Source organism: Ursus maritimus, unplaced genomic scaffold, assembly GCF_017311325.1.
Source record: "Ursus maritimus isolate PB19 unplaced genomic scaffold, ASM1731132v1 scaffold_12, whole genome shotgun sequence".
In the NCBI taxonomy this organism is placed as follows: Eukaryota; Metazoa; Chordata; class Mammalia; order Carnivora; family Ursidae; genus Ursus; species Ursus maritimus.
Window position 1 is genome coordinate 10,146,733 of NW_024423564.1, and position 22,649 is coordinate 10,169,381.

At 50.1% G+C, this 22,649-nt stretch overlaps 1 protein-coding gene across 4 annotated transcripts in view; it reads left to right on the forward strand.

The window, feature by feature from the left end:
* The window catches only part of SYT6 (synaptotagmin 6), a 56,171-nt gene extending 43,313 nt beyond the window's left edge, over positions 1-12,858 (forward strand). The window contains exons 4-7 of one of the 4 annotated variants that reach the window (XM_040626673.1): positions 999-1,119; positions 5,544-5,715; positions 6,939-7,089; positions 12,787-12,858. In XM_040626673.1, coding sequence (XP_040482607.1) covers positions 999-1,119; positions 5,544-5,715; positions 6,939-7,089; positions 12,787-12,858 — 516 coding nt within the window. Of the gene's footprint in view, positions 1-998; positions 1,120-5,543; positions 5,716-6,938; positions 7,090-11,145; positions 11,164-12,786 lie in introns of those variants that run through there. The other 3 variants (XM_008697750.2, XM_040626674.1, XM_040626675.1) reach the window with 3 other exon arrangements.
* The last annotated feature ends 9,791 nt before the right edge of the window (positions 12,859-22,649 follow it).

Here is a 22,649-nt window from a genome sequence, read left to right on the forward strand (position 1 = left end):
CATCTGAAATCAGAGCCACTGCAAACCCTGCCCTCCTCCTCCACCCAGGGTCGGGGGGCACCAGGCCAGCCTCAGAGCCCGGGGGGGGGGGGTTGGCAGCAGCAGCATCCTCCTTCATCAAGTGGGGAGCAGGGAGAGGAAGCAGTCTGGCAAAGTGCTATGTAACTTGACAGACAGACATACTTAGCCTCTGAGTTTTCCTCTTCCCCGTTACTGAGAAACTTCCTAGGATTGGGATCCCCCCCACACCCCCCAGGGGCAGGAGAGGCAGCAGAGTGTATACTCTCTACTGCGTCGTATCTGAAGGATGATCACATTTGAGGGAAAAGGACAAGGTGGATCCAAGACCTGGCACAAACCTGGGATGGGGAATGTACGTCTCCTTGGTGGCAACATGGCCTGAGCGAGATCACGATCCCTCGTGCTTTCGTGCCTAGGCCTGGAAGTTAGAAAGCTAAGCGGGTCTCCAGAGACACGGGGAAGCTGCCAGGCAGAGGGACTGGTGAGGAACAACTGAGCTGGAGCCTGGAAGCAGACCTACCAGCAGAGAGCCCCGAATGGCTGGAGCGTGTCTTGTGCAGGACACTACCATGACCACGGCCAGGCAGGGGGCTGGGGTGTGGAGTCAAGGGGACCAGTGGCTGAAAAGGGTGAGCTGGAGGGGAACAGGGCTGGGTCACTCTGGGGCTGCTGGTCTGGAGGCTGGACCCGAGGGGCACTTGGAGGGCAGGCAGGACACAGCAGGATGGCGAGGACCGGGACGAGCATCTGAGCAGAGCTGAGAAGGAACAATGAACAGGGAAGATTCTATTAAAGAGGCAATATCGTTATCATTGTCTTTTATTCCCAGTTACTCCCAGCATGGAGGCCAGACCCTTGGGTCCAAAAGACATGGCGCTCTGCCTCAAAGAGCGTTCTCCTGGGTCCCAGCGTGGCCCGCAGCAGCAGCCCTGGGAACTGTGTGCCCGTCATCTGCCCTCTTGTCTGCTTCTTTGCAGGAAAGCGTGGATCTGGGAGAGATCATGTTCTCCCTGTGCTACCTGCCCACAGCAGGCCGGCTCACCCTCACAGTGATTAAATGTCGCAACCTCAAGGCGATGGACATCACGGGCTACTCAGGTACGTCCCCTTCCCAAGTGGCCTGGAGCCGCCCAGACATTCGGACCTGGAAAGAGGCTTAGAGAGAAGGGGGAAGAACTGTCAGTATTCTTAGAAGAGGAGCACCAGCTCTGGATTCCAATCCCAGTTCTGTCCCTTCCCTTGCTGTGTGATGCTTTGATTTTCTCATCTGAAAAAAATAACTTACGCAGGTTGCTTTACGGGATAAATGAGCTCATTCGTGTACGTGCTTAGAGTTGTGCCAGACACACAATAAACGCTCAGTAGACATTAGCTACTACTATCATTTTCCCACAAAGGAGAGAGAGAATAAGAAGTAAACACATAGGAGAAGAAAAAAAAAATAAGGAAAATCTTTCTAGTTATACGAGGCCCCAGGACTTTCAAGGGTTTGGTCAGGTTTGAGCGCGTAAATGTTTGTAGGTCTGCACAGCCCCACGGCAGCCCCGCAGAGCTAGTCAACGGGGCAAAGCCACTGCAAAGCAAAGTGCATTTGTACTTGGGTTTTTCCTGCAGGGCTCCCGGCCCCAGCCTCAGCACCAGGAGAGCTGTTAGGTACAGAGTAAGTCCTGTTCTAGTAACTGAGAACATGCTTGCTTGGGGGCGCTGCAAAGACTGATCCTTTTCCAAGATTCTGTAAGTCGTTGTCGGAGAAGGTATTTGAGTTTTGATACAACAGAGGCCTAGCTCGAGTCCCAGGGGCCTCCTTTCCCCCTGTCGGCTCACATTAGCCTGAGAAGAGCAACAGGGCGAAGTGTCCCAGAGAGCAGACATGCAGAACAGTCTGGGCTCCACTCAGAGCTGCAAATGTAGGAAAAGACTTGTTTTCCTGGACCCGTGACCCAAGAGGCTCTTCTGAGGGATCAGATTTCCAGTGTCAAACCATTCCAGCGGTGCTGATTTTTCCTTTTTTTCATCAATTATTTATTTTCCTGGATAACTCCTTAGTATCATCACAGTTGCCATAGAAAAGGGATGGTCCAGCTGCCAACCTCCGGGCCCAGGTTCAACCTGGTGTAGTTGGAAGAAGGTGAAGTATTAGACCTTGAAAAATGAGGTTTCGGGGCGGGGGGGGGGAAGGTAGTTGGAAAATGCTGAAGTCACGTGTATTTGTTGACGCTTTGACTCCCCCGGAGCCTCTGCTCCCAGCCCCCACTGTCTCTGTGCAGCGCTCTTGTCTTCCAGGCCAAGAGCTCCCCAAGAAAGCACCCACCCTAACACCACTCCTTCCACTGAAGCTCCCACTGCACTTCGGGGAGAACATGGGGAAGAGCTTAAAGAGCCTCTTCCGACATGTGCGAAGCTCTCAGGCCCCAGCAAGTCAGCTTCCTCCAAAAATACAGCCAATGTAGATTTCATTTTAATATCGGAATAAGTGCATGCTGAGGACAGAAATTCATGGAGGACTCTCAAGGCTGCCGAGGGAAATAGGATTTTGCTCCTAAGTCCCCACACTATCTTCTCTGGTGTAATTAAATTGATGTGCCAGAGAGAGAGCTTATGGCGAAGCCACTGAGGTAATCATACCGGCCGTTCCACATCAGAGGGTTTTGGGGGGGAGAGATTTTTCTCACACTAAATTCTAATCTCCCTCTTGCAATTGACCCTCTTTTCTACCTGGGTTTGGAATCTGCTATTAAATCTCAGCTTGATTCTCAAAATTCAGGGGTCCTCTTTTTGTCAGGGATTTCTGTTTGGGTCGCAAATGTAAGCAAGTGTCTGGAACAGTGCGTGCAACACAGTAGGCATTGAATAAACATGCTTTGAATGAATGAATGAATTGGTAGCACGAGGAGCCTTGTCAGAGGGTGAAACACTGCGGGCATGCGTGTCATGGGCCTCTCAAACTAGATCGCCTGTTTTTGAGGATGAGTTTGAGGTTGCCTTTGACCCAGATTGCTTGCATATTGGGCTAAAGCAGGGAGTGAATGGAGCTTATTGGCTGTTCTTGATTTCTATGACATCGACCCCCAAACCCGAGGGTCTTCTTGTTTTCCTTGATTTAACCAGTCGTGAATCAATTCTCGAAGCCCATCCACTGGAACGATGACAATGAAAATACCACAAAATAATAATAAGGATCAGGACACCACAAAAGGGTGGTGAGCGAGTAAAACCACCTTTCTCCGCCACATCTGGTCTGTACTGATTCGAGTCTAGTGGTTTAAAATGTAAACTCTGGAGTCAGACAGACCTAGGTTCAAATCCGAGGCAAGTTCCTGAATCTCTCTAGCCTCCATCTCCCTACCTATCAGAGGGGATGATGATGATAGCTATTTTATAGCATTGGTGGGAAGCTTAAAAGACACGAGGCCCATAAATCTCAGACAGTGCCCGGCACATACTAAATGCTGAACTGTGATGCCTCCCGTGACAATGGGGCTGAAATGTGCTCCCTCGCTCAGCTGCATAGAACACCAGAGGCTGTTGCAGAGCAGACAACCTCCAGGGTCACGTGGAGCCAGCGTTCCACTGGAAGCCGCACACTTTTTGCCCCCAGAGAATCCTAAGGAACAGTCATCTCTCTGCGTAGCCTCTTGGACAATCACGAGATTGATGATTTCTTCAAGGGAGCTACACCCACTGAGTTTTATAAATGGATATGCCTCGTAGGAGTGAACAGAGTTGGGGAAGGAAGCTGAGAATCTCCCAGTCGGTCATAAGGCATCTGCCTAGTGGCCTCCAGGACAGGTGGCTCTGACATATTTTTCCAAGCCTGGTGGCGTGGGGCTCTGCCAGGCCATGGGAGCGCATGGAAATGGGCATGGCAGCTGTTGGGGCAACATTCGGGCAGCCTCAAGCCTGAAGACACTTTCCAAGACACTGTTCACCTCATGGAGTGTAGACATTGCTGTGTTAGTGATGGGTCTTGGAGCAAGCTTTCCCCACCTGACTGCTTGGACCTGAAGCCTGCCCTGGGCATAGCCATAGAGAATGGAGCCCACCGACACCAGAAAGCTGTCTCACAGAGGTTCTAGGAATTCCGCCTTCCTTTTTTACTGAAAACACCCCGGAGAGAGGGCCCTTCCAAATGGGTCATTGGAGACAGCAGGTTGATTAAACACCTGCTGTTTAATCATGGTCTCCCCAGCTCCCTCGTAAACCCAAGTGCCCCCATGGTTCAGGGATAGCTGCCCTGTCGCATTAGTTAGTCGGCCGCTCCTTTGGGGGTCTGCAGAAATGCCTTTAAGGCTTGGAGTTTCGGATCACATGGCGTAGTTCTCTCTAGCTTCCCCATAGCTGGGTGCCTCGACTGCCACCTGATCGATGCCCGGGGAGCATGAGGTCCTGGTGGGTGCTCAGGTGCCCAGCAGATAGAACCACGTGCCCATGCCTCAAGGCTCCGGGCTGCGGCCGCTGGACCCGCGCCTCCTGATGGCTTCCACGAACCCTGGCTTCTGGGCAAGAAGGTGCGTCAGTACATCAGCGTCTCAAAAGCTGTTATTACCTGTGAGCGCCCTCCCATTTCTTGAGCTGTGCAGCATAAATAACAATTATGATGGTGCCCAAGACACCTGTGCTATGAGATTCAATAGGTCTCACTTCACCTGGATGAGTGGAAAATTTCAGGGTAGAAGGATGACCATGAAACACCTATTCAGAAAACTAAAGAACAGACAGGGATGGGAGACACGTGGAGGTTCAGTAAAAAGATACCTCCTCTGGGGATGGAGAGGATCCAAGATCCCACTGAGCAAGGAAATGTCACCAGGCTGCCCCGAATCTCAGCCAGCCGCCTTACTCACGGCCCCCAGCACAGCTCCGTCCCCCTCCTCTGCCCAGAAGTGGGCAGGAAATGGCTTTCGGGGGGGGGGGGAAGCAGAGAGCAGGGCCCTTCTTGATGCCAGCTGGAAATGAGCTGGTTGGGACAATGAGACCCATAATCCTGTTGTCAGGTGGGGAGGACACAGACAGCGTTGTGATTGTCGCCGTTCCTTTACTCTGACACACTGCTACTCCTTGGGTGTCATCAGCTTCTATTTTTACCCCCCTTATCCTTTGGTTAATAAATGCTGACGACCCCAGAGGAAAGGACTCCAAGCAGGTGAAAGGAAGGGTGTCTTGTTCACCACCCTTTGGAGCCAGCCGGCCATGACGGAGCGGGGATGTGGGGCCGTGAACCGCATACCCACGGGCAGGTGTCCTGTCTGATTTGAGGCCAGCTTCACCATTAGTGAAAGTCCATTAGGCACTCTCCCAATAATCCTGAGGTCGCTAAAGACTCCGTGTTTTATTAAGCACGAAGTGTCCTCAGAGACAGGTGTGCTACATAAATACAAGGTGGTTTAATTATCTTAACAAGCCACTGATACCATCTGATGAACAACAGTAGGCCTGCGGCTTCCGTCCCTCTGCTGCAATTGATGTTCCAGGACATCTGGTTAACATGCTCCCTTCCCTTCCCATCACCCCCACTGGCACAGATCCTTATGTCAAAGTGTCCCTGCTTTGTGACGGGCGGAGACTGAAGAAGAAGAAAACAACCATAAAGAAGAACACTCTAAATCCTGTCTACAATGAGGCCATCATCTTTGATATCCCGCCAGAGAACATGGATCAAGTCAGTCTGCTCATCTCGGTTATGGATTACGATCGGTAGGTGCGGGGCCCTGAGGGCCATGGTTCCCTGCCTCTCACTCCCACACCAATGCAGTTCCTGGCCTTGGTGCTTGTGGTTCAGGGCTCAGGGCCGATGCCTCAAATCCGGCTCCATCCAAGAAAGTGTGCAGAAGTTTGAGGAAGAGCATGGTTTCCTCTGAGCAGAAGCTCAAGCTTTGCTTCCCAGCAGACCCGTTTCTCTCAGGGGCCAATCCACCCATCAGTTTCCTTGAATTCGCCCCTGCTGATTCCTGTTCCTCCATCTGGCACCAAGTCCCATCCCCTGTCCTCTCCATTTCTGGTGCTGCTACCATTCCCACCGAGGGATGGCTGTGCAGCCTTCCAGCTGACCCCTGCCTCCATCACTCCCTGACTCAAGCCAGCCAACGCGCAAGAGGCACGCTTTCCAAAAAGACCCCTTTCTTCTGGGACCTGCCCTTTCCCAAGAACCATCAATGGTTCCTGTTTTCCAGGCCCTTCCCCTGGTTGTTCAGGGCCTTCCAGAATCTGGACCCAGCATCATCATCCAACTTAATTTCCCCTTCCTTGCATGTATTTCTTCCCTTCCACTTAGCCACTTACCCAAATCCTCTCTTCCATCAAGGCTGGCTCTAAAACGTTTTCCAACCAACCCCCCCCCCCCCCCCCCAGCCACATGACTCCTTCTCTCCGGTTGTCAAGCCAGCTGAAGGAAAAACAAAACAAAACAAAACAACCACGCATTAAAGCCTCCATCCAGGATTTTTAGCACAAGTTCTCGGGCATAGTAGGTGCTCACTGAACATATTTGGGTGATGACTGATATTCTTGCTGAGTAAATAAATCACATTCTAGCCATTGGGGGTATGGAGAAATGGTGCTTAGAGCGGGGTGATTTATTTCCAAATGCCGATGTCTCGAGCGAGGCTATGATGTGCTAGCTGAGTCAAAGAAGGGAGAAGACTGAAACTCTCCCATTACCTAAAGTCAGGCCATCTGCCCACCATTTCCTGAAATTCCAAAGCAGTTTGCAACCTTTTTCTCATCTGTCTGTGTCAATGTCCATCCAAGGAAGTGGGGCAAAGTCTCACTGGCGCTGGCACTCCGAGGCCCTGCCAAGCATCTCTTTTCAGAGCTCAGCATTCTGAGTTAGACCTGCCCAGCAGAATCCCAGACCCCAGGACCTCCCTTTCTGACAGCATGTCTGGTCACCAGCACCAGGCCCTTTCTTTCTCCCCCAGAGTGGGCCACAATGAGATTATAGGAGTCTGCCGCGTGGGGATCAACGCTGAAGGCCTGGGCCGGGACCACTGGAACGAGATGCTGGCCTACCCACGGAAACCCATCGCACACTGGCACTCCTTGGTGGAGGTAAAGAAATCCTTCAAAGAGGTGGGTGAGGTCGTGCTCGGCCCTTGGCATGTTTGCTGCATGGCCACGCAGGCTGGAGAATGGCAGTCGGCGGCTGTGTGACCTCGCCTGCGTGGGTCCTTCCAGGGCTGTGCAGGGGGCTACGCGCTTCTCGCCCAGTGCGTGAGCGGCAGGAAGGAGATGGAGCGGGACGGGGGGAGCTGCCTGATGAAAAGCCTCTGATATCGAGCATATTGAAAGTGACGCTGAGTTCTAAATGGAAAATGAAAACTCGGAGGAAGCATTCCCAGCGGCTGCACAGAGCCAGGCCCGGAATGCTTTCACAAAGCCCCCACTGGGCGAAGTCGGTCCTTTGGGAGAAAGTCCCAAGAGGGTGAGATCAGAACTTGGCAAGAAAGTCTACCCCGGTGGAATCCCTATGTTCCCTGAGGCTCTAGCCAGGCAGTCCCCAGGCTGTCTTCATGGCCTCCATGCAGATGGCCAGAGACAAGAGCCCGCCGCCATGACTGCTGCCTCTCCCATTGCGGGAGAGAGTATGGCTTCAAGTTGTCGTGCTCTCTGACAGGATCCTGACAGAGATGTAACAGACGGAGCACTGCCCAGGGCTCCCGAGGCTTGGGCTCCAATCTTGGCCGCTTTGGACTTGCTGTATAATCTTCAGCCAGTCATTTCTCTCAATGGCAAAGAAAATGTCCCTCCACCAAACGCCACCAATATAAGATCCTGCAAGTTGTCATCCTGGTGGCTCCCAGGCCTGCTTTTTCTCAGATGGGTTGGGATGTGGGGGTAGCAGGCAAGCTTGAAACCTCACTTTGAGGATCTCATACCCCAATCCATATCCTAAAAAGTCAAATGGTTGTCTGTTCATCCTAGGCTTCAAGCCTAGGAAGTCTAGAGTCTAAAATTGGACCATCGACTAATAAAAAAAAAATAATAAAGCTTTAACTCTTACACCACAGGGCCCCTCAGCTTAAAAGCAGTCACCTTAAAAACAGTACCGTTGACCGTTGAACAACACAGTTCGAATTGTGCCGTTCCACTTGTGTGTGGATTTTTTTTTTTTAATAAATACAGCACAGCACTGTAAATGTATTTTTCTCCCTTATGACTTTCTTAATAACATTTTCTTTTCTCTCACTTACTTTTTTGTAAGAATACAGAATAGAATTCTTATAACATTCGACATATGTCTTCATTGACTATTTATGTTATCGGTAAACCTTCCAGTCAACAGTAGGTGATTAATAGTTAGGTTTCAGGGGAGTCAAAGTCATATTGGATCTTTGTGCAGAGGGTCAGTGCCCCTAATCCCAGTGTTGTTCAAGGGTCAACTGTAATCCCTTCTTCGGGCTCTGGGACACAGGAAAGGTGTGGGCCGCAAAGCGAGAGGACCTGCCGGCTCTCCCTTTTCTTCCTGGTGTGGACAGGCCTGTTTCTCCCAGCTTCCGGAAGTGTGAGCTGTCTTAGGAGAGACTGAGGGCTATGGGGGGGGGGGGGGGGGGGGGGGCAGAGGGCTCCCGGAGCCAGGCTAATTGATTTACCTACTGAGGGAAGCATGCCTTTGAGGCCAGTATGGAGAAGTAAGGCATAGACACAAAGTTCCTGTTCCTCAGAGGCCTCCTGTTTCTATCTTGTGCTTGCCTTGATTTTACCACAGCTGTGAAGCTTGAATGACAGAGACCGGTCCCTCAGCTCTCTGGCTCCCTTTCCCCCACACCCCCGCAGGAACTTCTGCCTCCTTTTATGCAGAAGGTTCTCTCTGCAGGGTGCGGGGGAGGTACCCATGACCAGCCTTTGCCTCCAAAGGAGGCAGCTCCTGGACAGAACTGAGGGACCTGGGGACCTGGGGCCTGGGGTCCATACCTGGCACCTCACCGAACACAGGCTTGATTCAACCAAGGGAGGGTGCCACGCCCTCTCCCCCCCTTTGAAATCCCCTGAAGATATTTAAGAGCAGAATAAGCATACTAGAATATTCAGGATGGTTTAGGGACAGGGACATGTAAGCTAAGAGGCCCCCGATGGGCTGCAGGGCCTCAGGCAACTCACTGCCCCCTCTGGTCTCTGGTTTCCTGGTTGGTAAATGAGGGCGTAGGTTCCCGTCATCTCTGCTTTTCTAGGAGACCCTGACCCTAAATGACGGAGGGTGGAGGCCGTGAGCCCTCCTGTGTCACCAGCTCAGAAAGATAACCCTCCCCGTGTAATGGGGCTACTCTGTGCACGCAAACTGAAGCCACCGGCCAGCGGCGGCTGGAGTTGGGGGTGGGTGCAGGGCGGCACGGAGGCGCCGGTTCCAGAATCACTCCATGATGAATACAACCTAATTAAGCCAAATAATTGATTCCGAGCCCCATTCCTTTGAAATCTCTGACTCACTAGTCCAGACTACAAAAGAAAGAAAGATAAAGTAGAATCAAGCCCTTGAAAATGAATATTTGATGAGACAGTAAAGGGAAAGTAACAGTATATGGAAAACGAAAAGAGAATAAATTGATTCATATCCTTTGGGTTTACTTTTTTCTTGACCTCACACACCAAGCTCCCGAGCCTGCCCCTCCCCCTCTCATTATCCTACCATTTTCTGCTCAGCTGATCATTTCTCTGTATCAAGAAGCTGAAAATGACATTCATCTTGGCAACCTAGGATTTCACCTACACTTTCAGCACCCGCGGTTTAAGTATCTTTATAAAACCGCATCTAAAAACCTACGAGGCAGATACGAAGGAAACCGTCTTTGGACTCAAGTGATGTATTGCACTCCAACATCTATGGCCTCAGTCATCCTTAGGGCTCCCATCTTGCCTGCTCGGTTCTGTTCTGGACATTGAGCAAGAACCTTGCTCCTGGAACTTGTTTCTCCCATTCGTATCATAAATAAAGAAATCTCACTCTCACGCTCCCTGGAAGATAAATGGCATCGTATCTAGAAAGCACTCTCTATTTATATTGTACCTTTCTTCGAGGAGTTTCGAGTGCTGTGATCATTTCTTTTTTATTAATGAGAACAGAGGGCACCCTACTGGCTCACTTGTTTGGGGGTTTATTTTTATTTTTTTTAAAGATTTTATTTATTTATTTGACAGAGAGAGAGGGGCAGTGAGAGAGGGAACACAAGCAGGGGGAGTGGGAGAGGGAGAAGCAGGCTTCCCGCTGAGCAGGGAGCCTGATGTGGGGCTCCATCCCAGAATGCTGGGATCATGACCTGAGCCGAAGGCAGATGCTTAACGACTGAGCCACCCAGGCGCCCCTTGTTTGGGGTTTTAAAATAAGGTTGAGGGGGACAAATTAACTGAAAAGTTATTTTTCCCTGCTGGGATGTTTTCTCGAGTAGAAATTGATTAAGCCCCAGTGAGCGTCCTTCCCCAGTGGTGGTGGCAGTGGCGGTGGCCCCTGCCCAGTGCTGTCACTGTACACAGAGCCCAGGCTGACCAGCAGCCTTCTCCAAGGCGTTTTATCACAAAGGGCCAAGTGGAGATCAGTTTGCAGAGATTTCAGATCTGTTTGCACGTGACCCATTTCAGAACAACTAAGGGTCTTACTGGAGCACAGACGTCCTGGAACGATCACCTTCCCGGGTGCTGGGGAGGGCAGGTTGGTCTTTGCGATTTCAGAGCCACCATGATAAGCCTGCTGGAATCATTCACCTTCCCATTGTCCGCGAACCCTATCTCCCTGCTCTGTTTATCTTCACAGAAACATTCGGGGGCTGGCAGGGAAGCCAGTGTGCCTTCCTCATGTGTCCTGGATTAACAATAAAGTTCCGCGTGACTTGGGCTATTATATAAAGAAAAAAAAAAGGTAGTCTGTGTGGCCATTTCGCTTTTTCTCCTCCACACTGGCCTATCAATCAGACTGTGTAAGTGGCATGCTTACCCAGGGGAGAAGCCAGTAATTACAGTGTACCTTTCACCAACACTAACGGCTGGCAGAGAGAAAGTAGAGCCCCTAAAACAAAGGCATGTTAAATGAGAGCAGTAGAGATCATCTCGTGTCACCTTCTGGTTAAGAAGCACTTGAGTCGGAAGTCACAGTGGGCTCAACAACCAGGCATTTATTTATTTAAAATATTTCACCAGGGAAACCCTCGGTTGTGATTTCATTCACGTGGACGCTGCAAGCAGAGAGACTGCCAGCTGGAGTTAGGAGTAAGTACCCAGTGTGGACCCAAAGACGTTAGGCTTCCTCTTACTGCGAATCTCCTTCTCTCCCTGCTGTGGCTGGATGCTAAGGTGGCAGCAGGACGGAGTGGAAGGAGCTGGGAGTTAGGAGACCTGGTTTCACATCCTGGCTCTGCCCCTAACTAGCTGTGTCTTGACTTCTCTGTGTCTTGATTTTATTATGTGCGAGAACAAGAGAGTTGGCTGGGATGATGCTGTGGGCCAGCCCCCAGGTCCGGCACGCTAAGATTGCTCAGGCCCAGGGCATGGAGTGGTGGTCATCCATACCCGATGGGCCAGTGTTGGGTGACTTGTAAAGATCTGCCGGTTGGCCTGCACAGGGACATGAAGGGACCGAGCCCGGGGAAGGTGACAGAGGCTTTCTGTAGAAGTGGGAGCGTGGAGGTGATCCACAGGTCTGGGTCTCTCCTTGGCACTGTGGATTTCCAGTAGGGAATGCTGGTGGCTCAGCTCTGTCTAGAAATGGCTGTATTGTGGGAAGAACGGCATCCTTTCCCCTCTGGCCCCCATTTGTGCACAGATGCATAGAGCAGCTTCTACTAAGCCCATCATTCCACAGTGGAGACCCCCAGAGCTCCAGGGAAGTGGAGGAGGCTGGGCTTCAGTTCAGAAAGACCACCTCGACCACCTCCCTGACTCCCTCTGGAGCCCTGTCCCACGGGCACCTGGCAGAGAGGTTGGGGTGTCCTCAGCTCCCAAGAAGGATGGAGTGAGCAGTGGACACTGCCTCACTTTGAAGTTACACGGCCCCAGGACAGGTCAAGAATATTCCCAGGGTCAGACCTTTGCCCAGAACACAGCATGACTGACTTCAATCTAAAGACGGGTCAGATGGCTCAGGCGCGGGTCCGTCCACCCTCAGCCCTTTCCTTCGCTCCATTGTGCCTCATTCCATCACCCACCTCAAGAGAAGGGTCTGGGCGGGGCTGACGGGGCAACCTGTGAGGCAGGAGAAGTCAGGGAATGCTCTGGAAAGGGGAAGGGGCTGCCCGCCTCACACCCCCACCTCCACACAAGGTGGGCGTGAATGCCCACAGGAAGAGTTTAGCCCGAGAAAGAGAGCCGGACGCTAAAGCAATATCAGGTTTGTAGCTGTACTAACAGCTCCCAGACAAATTGCTAATAATTCATGATCGTGGGTTCTTGGCAGTAAGGGCATACTCTGTAGCCTGCCTCTTTCGCTGCTAACATAATCCGATTTTCAGTGTGAAAAATGGCTGAAGCACTCAGAAATGGCCCAGTCATAGCACCTCATTAACACACACACACACACACACACACACACACACACACACGCTGCACACAGTGGAGAAAGCTTTCATTATCTCTGCAGTAGGTCTTTAAAAAAAAAAATCAGGTATTCCAAGCTAGAAGCTCTACAGCACTTTTCCTTCTGTTTTTGCATGGCTGACAGCAAAATTCAAGTAAGCTTATAAAAAGCCGGGAAAGGTGAATTCAGTGCATGGGCCAGAGAAGTTTTGAAAGTTGAAATGCAAGTCCCCTTGGCCATGGATAACCAGGCTTCTCCCCTCTCCGCAGTGGCAGGGCCGGGCTGCCAGCTTTGACAGCGAGAGCTCGTGCCCATCTCTGAAACCACCTCCCACACCATGAGCTGCACGGCCGGGCGACACCAACGGGACTCAGCGACGTTCTTTTTGCACTTGTGCAACCGTCCAAACACAGTGTTGTACAGGGGCAGCGGCAGCCGTAGCCCGAGTCTTAACCGCTCCTGTGTAGGTCAAGGCCAAGACCCTTGTCATGTGGCCAGACCTGTCTTAGTCTTTCTTGTCTCCCAAGGTGATGTTTTCTGTGGTTTTCACTTTTTATGGATCTGCTACCAAGAAGAGAAGGAGGGTAAAGTAGGAGAGAAAGAAGAGTGGAGAGCCCTGGGCTGGTTCATATAAAATACAGTGTATAATAGTTGACTTTTCAGAGCAGGTGGTTTGAGTTCCTGCAGTTTTGTGTCTCCGCCAAGCTCCAGGACCCTGGAGAAGAAGGACGTGGGATGGAGCCATGGAGCCATGGCTGCGTCTGCAGTGGCCTGCGGAAAGGTGCAGATTGGGCCAAGAGCTCTTGGAAGCTCTTCGCTGCTGTGACACAGACCTCGATGCAGGCTCCTGGTCCTACGGTGATCACGAGCATTCCGAGGGGTCCACGCACCTTCCGCTGGTCGTGCAGGGTTCCTCACACCCCCCCTTCCTTGTTGACTTTCCTCATCATGTGAAAATGTCTTGATTCCTCATGGAAACTTAATCCCTTTCTTTAGGAATGATTCTGCCAAAACTGAACATGTTGTATGTTTTCTGGCACACCACAGTTAATGACCATATTTGTTTGAACACGGGATCTTTGTTCCCCAAAATAACCTTCGTTGTAAAGAAGAGAAGGCACGTGTGTTCCAGAATGACTTCTGTGTGACGCGTAGCTTTATTAATTCCATGAAGTAGCAAGCAACTGTTGAAAATGCCTAAATAGATCAAAGAAACACCTAGATAAAATGTTCTTTTGGGAATGGGGAGTTTTAATCCAAGTCACAGCTGGAATCCATCTTTCTGTGAAGAGAATCTTCTTGATTGAAGCAAAGTCTGCTTAAGCCTATTTCAGCCCCCTTGACTCTGGGACAATATTCATCTTAAACTTTAGTTCTATAGATTACTAAGTTCTTAAGTGTTTGTTTCAGTGATAGTGAAGGTTTTTTGACGGTTTTTTTCCTCCTTTAGATCTCTACCTTAGGCCAAATTCAGTTTAGGAAAAAAAAATGTTTCAATTATTCTGTATTGTAATAGTATGTTTCTGTTGAGTTCATAGTGGTCTTCCCACCAACCACCTATAACTCAGTTGATTTGTTCAATCTCAGTCTGCGTAGCCCTGGAAAATTTGTGGTGGTGAGTTTCTCCTTCCTCTGTGACTACACAATGCCAGCTTCCAGAGTTGTGTGTGTGCCTTGCAAGAGGCAAGTCTGCTGAAGAACCCCTTCCGCCAATGGAAGGTCGAGAAGGGAAAAGCTAGTCACGGCCTTGTGTCTTATTCTTTACATATGTCACATGCTTTAGGAGCAGAGACTCAATAAAGTAACCCTCACCTTAAGCCAAGTTTTCAGGTTTCTCTGCTGATATAACTTTAGGCAGTGTCTTCTGCCCAAAGTTCAGATCGGGCATGAGGATGACCAGGATATTGTGGCCAGAGAAGTTTTCAGTTTAGAAAAGTAAAGGCAGATAAACCAAACTCCACTCTGTACTGAGCCTTGGGCTAAGAGCTAATGTGTCATTGGTATAGAGATAAGTTTTCTCCCCGAATGTCTTGTGATTGATAGGCCATTCTAGGCAGTCCTGCAGCTGGGTGTTCTTTTGAGAGCGAGACAAAAACCCCAAGTCATGACAAGACTTGGCCATAAACTTCATTCTGTCTCTTGACCGTAGACTGACCCCATCAAAACGGCCATCTCCATCACTGAGCAGATGCCATGGGTCCTGCAACTAGGAAAGGGACAGTTGAGTTTCTTGGGTCATGAGCAGCCCAGAAATGAGTGAAAGAGGGTCTTTCCAGAAGTGATCTCGAAACGCATGTCCAGCTGCCATCTTCATACCCCTAGACACATGAGGATGACCACTTGACTCTTTTGGAGGAGGGAGTGTGATTGGTGTGAATCGTGGAATAGTTACTGCTCTCAGACATTCCTTTTATGTCCAAGCAGCTAACTCACACAAGGTAACCTCCCAGTGGTTTTGGGAAATCATTTCCTGAGCAGATAATGGTCAGCCTCACTCTCCCTACCCAACTGCTCCCGCTCCCACTACAGCAGTCTTGGTAAATTTCTACGGGCTGGGAAGCCCACCCCAGGGAGGCTCTCGGCTCCAGGAGCCCCACCTCCCGTGTCTTCTGGGGGCACTAGTCCTCAACCCGAAGCATGAATGAACCTGAATGTCTGCCAACTTCATTATCTAGCCCAATACCTCCTCCTCGCAGATGAGAATAAAACGAATTACAAGTTTCAGAATAAAATGAAATACAAAGTCGATTCATTCGTGAGCTTCTCCGCCCCGAGAAACCTCTTTCTTGGGTTGGCGTTTTGAGCTTTGCCGAAGTCATGATAACCAGGGCCTCTTGCATATCGATGTTTTTTAAAAAAATGTGAAGTTCCCTTCTTTACTTAGCAGTTTTTCTGGGCTGAGAGTTGCCCCCCCTTCCTTCGCATACTCAGGATATTAATTAATTGCAACATCATTTAAAAAATTATGTTAATTACCGCTTCATGTCTCCCGCCCCTGTCACAGCCTGGAGTTTTTATTCCATTAAATCTCTGTCTCTTGCCCATTCCTCTCGTCATTGTATGTTCCTGACGTTCAGCCGTCCGCATACACACAGGACACCACACAGCTGTCATCTTTAGGCTTTGCTTCACATAGATAACCACGTCCCTGCCATCAGAGGTACAATGGAAGGGCCTGTTTGTTTTTTTGTTCTGCCCAAGGCATACCTGCGTACCCCATAAAGCTGAAAGCCACCTGTGTTTTTATCAGGCTTACGGCTTACAGAGCATTTGGTGCGTGGGGCTGTGCTGTTTCCCCAGCAGTTCAGCTCCACGAGCGGCCCCTCCAGATGCCCAAGCATCTCTAGGGAAGCGGGTTGCACGCTTATCGCTGGAAAGTGCAACACTTTCGCCCACCAGGAGAGGAATCCTGCTAACTCTCCTAAAACGCCACTTGGCCGAGTGAGGAGAAAATCCTACTGCAGACTCCAACATTGAAAAAGAACATTCTGACTTAATAGAATATCCTCTGTGCTCACCCCCAGCTTTTAATTAATTTAGGAAGCAGCCCATAGAGAGGAGAGTGGAAGGTACCCTCCATTCTTGCACATCTGCGTCTGAATTACTGGCGCTCCACAGTGAGCGGCCACCCCCGGGGGGCTGAACTGCTGAAGGAAGCACTCTGCTTCCCAAACACACAGCCTCCCCTGGCTTCTGCCCGCCGTCGGGTCACCCGAGAGCCAGGGCTCGGTGATGGGCGGCTCGCGTATCTAGAGCGGGTCCGGTGGCGGAGTAAATGTGTCTGGCTGGCGGGGCTGGCTTAGGCAGCCGTAACAACCTTCAGACTTAAGTGCCTGGGAACAACAAAGGCTTACTTCTCGATCCTGCTCGTGTCCATCACAGGTCAGCAAGGGGGAGCTCTGCTCTTCAGATTTATTCAGGGGGGCTCAGGATGACAAAGCAGCCAACGTCTCAAAGGTGGCTAGTTGCCACGCCCGAGGGAGACGAGCGCTCTGAGGCCTCTCCTATTGGCCTCACCACTCTGGCCCCGAGGAGACCCATGTCCCTTTCCTTCACAGTTCATTGCCCATGACTACTCATTCGGCCTCCCCGAACAGAGCGGTTCGAGCGCCCCGGGGAAGAAGAACTGGAAATCATTGGTTAGCGCACTTGGGATGATCACAGGGAGGTTAGCAGCCCCGTGGAGGGGGACAGCTGCTGACCGGCTAATTCAGAGAAACAAAGAGAAGCTACAGTCCATTCGTTGGTGAATGAACTCAAGGACTAGATTGAGCCCCATGACTGGGCCAGCCTCAGACTTGAATGTTGCCCACCGAAAGCTTTAGTCTAGGTAATTGGCAACGTAAGTCACTATAGTCCAAGGTAGAAAGTGGTGAGCGCAGGGTGGGGGGTGGAACAAAAGGCTCCGTAAGTCCAAGAAAGCATATCACAGCGGGGCACAAGGACAGCTTCGAGGTGGAGGGGCATCCGATCTAGAGCTTTTAAGGATGGGTAGGATTCGGGGTGGGGAGGTTGTGGGGAGGGGGCACATTCCGGGCTGAGGGCTCCATACACCATACCACCAGGCTGCAGACCTGGCCCCTGCCTCGTTCTTGCCAGCTGCCTCCACGAAATGGGCCTGCTGCCCTTCCTCCCTCCACTGCTGGCTTGGCTTCTGCTCCCAGGCAGGCTGGTCCCCGGGAACCGCAAGGTCGGCCTGACCTTGAGACTCTGTCTAGCTTCGACACCCCATCCATTCACCCAGCCTCCCCTCCTCAGGCTGTTTTGCAGCCACAGGCCACTTGGGACTTCATGACGTGTCCCGTGTCCCGCTCCTCTTTGCAGCGAGCCCCATCCAGATGTCTGATGCCCTAAGGTGGGGAACAGGACTGGCCTCTCCCGACGGCTTTCCTCTGGCTGGTTCACAATGGCACTCCCAGCACTGCTGTGGCAAGCTCACCAACAGAGACTGGAGGCGAAGAGGCTGGCAGGCAGAGGCAGCCATTCACCCAGGAGGGGGCAGAAGGCGAGCTAGGCAGGGGTCCCACATGGGGAAACGAGGGCACCGGTACTGGACACGGTGAACACAGGTGGACCACGCAGCAGGGCTGACAGCTGAGCAGATCTGGAAGGCAGGGAGAAGGAAGGGGGCATTCAAGAGTGTTGGATGTTCTCACACTTGAGGCACCAGAAAAATGATGGAGACTTCCATAGAAACCGGAGGCTCAACAGATCGAGTCTGTTTGGGCTCAACGATGAGCCCGGTTCGGGCCAACTGAATTTGAGATGCGTGAGGGACGTGCAGCAGACAGCCGTAGTTCGAGATGCAGTTTGGCAGAGAGGTCGGGCGAGAGATGTTAATTTATAGAAAGCTTACGCACCAGAATGAGATGTGAAGACAGGAGGCTGACACGGCCACGTGTGTGCAAGCAGACAAGGAGAGCCTCAAAGAGGGCTTCTTTGGGAACCATCAAGATTCAGAGGTCAAGGAAGAAGAAAGTGATGTGAATAACAATGGAGATGTGCCCAAGCAAAGCTGATCGATGAGGATGCGGATGAGCAAAGACAGATCAATCAAGGGCCTTGTAAAACGATTCTTCACAAGTTCATCCGAAGTGCTTGAACATCACTTGACTCGCAAGTCTGTTTTCACCTAACGTTCGCGGGGACCCACCTCTTTCTTCCCCTTGCCTCTGTTCTTGCTTTTTGGGTGTGTGCGTGTGGGGTAAATATACTTACCTTCAATTTACCATTTTAACCATTTTTCAATGTACAGTTCAGCAGCTTTCAGTGTATTCACATTTTCGTGCAACCGTCACCACCACCATCCACAGACCTTTTCTCATCTTGCAGAACTGAGACTCTGTACCCATTCAACAGAAGGTCCCCATCCCCTCCTCCCCATTACCCCCAGCCCCCAGCAACCACCGTTCTATTTCCTGTGTGCATGGATTTCTCTACTCCAGGTACCGCATGTCAGTGGAATCATATCATACCTGCCCTTTGTGTCTGGATTATTTCACTTAGCAGAATATCCTCAAGGTTGACCCACGTTATATAATATGTGTCAGAATTTCCTTCCTTTTTAAGGCTGGGTAATATTCTATTTTATGACTATACTACATTTTGTTTTCCATTGATCTATCGGTGGACATTTGGGTTGCTTTCACCTTTTGGCTGTTGTGAATAATGCTGCTGTGAATGGGGGTGTGCAAAGATCTCTTCCTGTCTCTGCTTTCAGTTCTCTGGGGTATATACCCAAAGTGGAATTGCTGGATCATATGGTAATTCTATTTTTAATATTTTGGGGAACTGCCATACTGTTTTTCATAGTGGTGGCGCCATGTTACATTCCCATAGGCAGTGCCCAAAAGTTCCAATTTCTCTCCATCCTCACCAACACTTGTTATTTTATGTATATTTGATGGTGGGCGTCATAATGGGTGTAAAGTGGTATCTAATTGTGATTTTGATTTCCATTTTCCTAATGAGTAGTGATGTTAAGTATCTTTTCATGTGCTTATTGACCATCTGTATATCTTTTTTGGAAAAATGTCTATTCAAGTCCTTTGTTCATTTTTTAAAAACTTTAAGTTTAAAATTTTACTTCCAGTGTAGTGAACACACAGTGTTATATTAGTTTCAGGTGCACAATATAGTGATTCAACGCTCATTTTTGAATTTGTTTTGTTGTTGTTGAGTTTTCAGATTTCTCTATATATTTGAGATATTAATCCCTTATCAGATTTATGATTTACAAATACAGTATTGTCTTCCATTCCTTGGGTTGCCGTTGATCATGTCCTCTAATGCACAAAAGTTTTACATTTTGAGGTAGTCCAATTTGTCTACTTTTTCTTTTGTTACTTGGTGTCATATCTGAAAAATTATTGCCAAATCCAATGCTATGATGCTTTGCCCCTATGTTTTCTTCTAAGAGTTTTATAGGCTTAGCTCTTACACTTAGGTCTTTGATACATTGTAATTTTTGTATAGGTTGTGAGGTAAGGGTCCAACTTCATTCTTCTGCACATGGATATCCAGCTTTCTACATCATTTATTGGAAAGACTATCTTTTCCTGCATTGAATGATCTTGGCACCCTTGTTAACAACCATTTGATCATATATGGGAGAGTTTATTTCTGGGCCCTCTATTCTGTTTCATTGGTCTCTGTGTGCCTTTATACTAGTATCACATTAATTTGATTGCTTATCGCTTTGTAGTAAGTTTTGAAATCAGGAAGCGTGAATCCTCCAACTTTGTTCTTTTTCAAAATTGTTTTGGCTACTCAGGGTCCCTTAGATTCCATGTGAATTTTAGGATGAATCTGTTCCTACAAAAAAATGGGATTTTGATAGGGATTGCATTGAATCACCAGAAAGCTTCAGGTAGTATTCACAGGGCTTCGACTTTTGGGGATGCTATAAAGTATCCTATAGGAATCACCTATCAGGTGCTATTTGCTGACATTCTGTCCACAAACCCATCCTCACCTCTGGGGCCTTTGCTGATAAACACATGTTGTAATACTGGTGGAGGACCAAGCATAGTGATGGAGGTTTAACCAGCTATCACTAGACTTTTTACCCAATTCTTGCCAATTTCCTATGGAGTTCATCTTCCACAACTGCAAATGTCTTGGACATTTGGACTCCCAACCTGCCAGCCAGCCAGACACAACCCCACAGCCCAACTTCTCTCTCCTGCCCCACTTGGCCCCGGAACACTCAAGAACTTCAGCTGGACTAACTCCCATGAATGCAGGTTCACCTCTGTTTCTGAATGCACACAGGTATTCACTCCACAAATGTGTTGAGCACCTAGGCTATATCAGATAATGTGCTAGGCTGAGGGCACACAAATTAATAATAACAACTAGCCAACACGATACACTTCTTCTAGGCCGGGTACTGTTCTAAGTGTCTTACCTCCATTACCTCATTTAATTTTCTCTTGAACCCTAAGAGGTCAAGAAACTTGCCCATGGTCATACAACTGAACCCAGATAACTCAATGCCATTGTCCACATGCTTAAGCATGGTGCTTAATCATTTATCAACATGATGCTGAGCTGCCTTCTAACAAAACACATCTCTTCAAGGAGCTCATGATTCAGAGGAGGAGACAGACGCATGAAGAGGAAATTACTCTATAATGTGGTAAGCCTGGAGAAAGGTTGCCTAAGCCATCCACCTATGTGTATACCCTTCATAGTGCAACCCTAAGGGTACCCTCTGAGACCCCAGACTCATTCCTTCCTGGAGAGAGCCCTACAATGCCCTGTTTGTGAACCAAGACTCATGCACATTCATTTGCCCCCCCCTACATCAGTTACTCCTCCAGGAATAGCTCAAGAATTGTGGAGTCCACTCATCACCCCCAACCCTCGTCAGTCACCCCATAAACGTGTCCTGTGTTGGACAATGCCAGGAAGAATGAAGTCTTGCTGCAACTTAGGAGCTCTACTGGAAAGTTCGGAAATGGCAGGAAGGCTCGTCACTGTACAGTATGCAGCCCCAAACAAAGCCTGTGCCCTCAGACTTGATGAAAAGGGAAATCGATGAAGCTGCCATGGCGGGGTTGGGGGGGGGGCAGACGGAAGAACTCAGAGGGCTCACAGGAGCTCTGCAAACTCAGGAATGCACACAGGCGAGCTCAGCTCTCCTGCCTTCTCGCATCTCTTCCTGTTCAGTACCAGCGGGGTGAGTCTCCTGCTGCAGGGGCCTCAGCTAAGGATGGCTCACTGGCAGTAAATTAGCACTGGGGGCAGAGTAGGGAGATGTGTGACTCTTTTCCCTGAGGTGACTCTTTTTTCTGCACAGATGGGGGAAGTTTGGTGACACATCAGGGACTCTCCAGAGAGACACAGAGCACCCACGTGGGCAGGCGCCTCAGGCATCCTGAGACATGCAGCATTTCTTCTTTTCTCCATGGCTTCACCTTGTGCGGCTTCAGTCTGTATCTGAGCCAGGCTTTTGGGGACCCTTCGGGCTGGGACAACGAAGCATGAACACCTGTGGCTAGAAATTCTCAGTGTGTTGGGAAACATGAGTCCTGGAGGTGACAGAGGTCTTGCTAATCACAGTTGAAAGGGCTGTGGTCCTTCATCTCCCTGGAGAAATTACTGACGATGAAACACTGCGGTGAAAGTGGATGGTGAAATCGAAGAACCAGACAAGCTTCCCAAACAGGCCTCCTTAAATTACCACTAGCTTTCTTTTCCAGATGGTCCAGATATGCCTGGCTTCTTATGCAGAGAGGTTCTCCCTCTGCCTCCTGGTCTTGAACCATCAGACGGCCCCAGTGCTCCCAGCTTACTCTCTCCCGGGCCAGGAAGCTGGGGCTAGAACTGTGTTCTCCGTTCTGTTTCATCCCGGTGGCTACCTGACAGCGCTCTATCTTGCCAGATTTGCCACGTGAGGACAGAGTCTTCTCTTCGACACCGTTATATTTGGTCAACTCAAGAGCCAGACGATCTGGCTTCGGCCCCGGCTCTTCGGCTTCCCCAGTCTCCCCTGGGCAGGTTGTGTAACCTCTCTGAGCCTCTTTCCCCCGCCCGTAAGACAGAGGTGGAGTGACTTCGGTTGCTTCTGGTCTGCAGCCCGAGAGCACAGCGCAGCCCGCAGTGCTGAGTGGACCACATCCTCCCTCCTGGGAGACCTGTTCACCTTTTGCAGCCGAGTAACTTGAGAACAAAGGGAATAAGACTGAGCTCCTCTGAAGTCTGCCGAGGGGGGTAGGGAGCAGGGAGGGGAACTGTACAGAATAAATCAAGTGGCTGGGTAATTAATTTAGAATAACTTAAGCACTGAACGTTGAAGAGAAACAAAAGTGGTGACATTTAACGAATGTGTCCGTTGGTATCTCACTCATTCCAGCTGTCTTCTGAAATGTCAGCTATCTCACAATCCCTTTGCCTTGCAGCTGGAAGGTTTGTGCTAACAACCAATTCTGGTTTCTGCCCAGTGGGTTAGCACGGGCACAGAATAGCAGAAGCGGGAGGTCCCAGCAGCGGAAGGAACAGGGGACAAAACCCATCACCCTCAGAAAGCCGGACTCTGCAGCTGCTCCTTGGGGCCCCCAGGGGTCCCGTCTCCTTGCTTTTCGCCCACCTTCTTGCCACTAACTCTAAAAAACACAAGAGGCGTCCG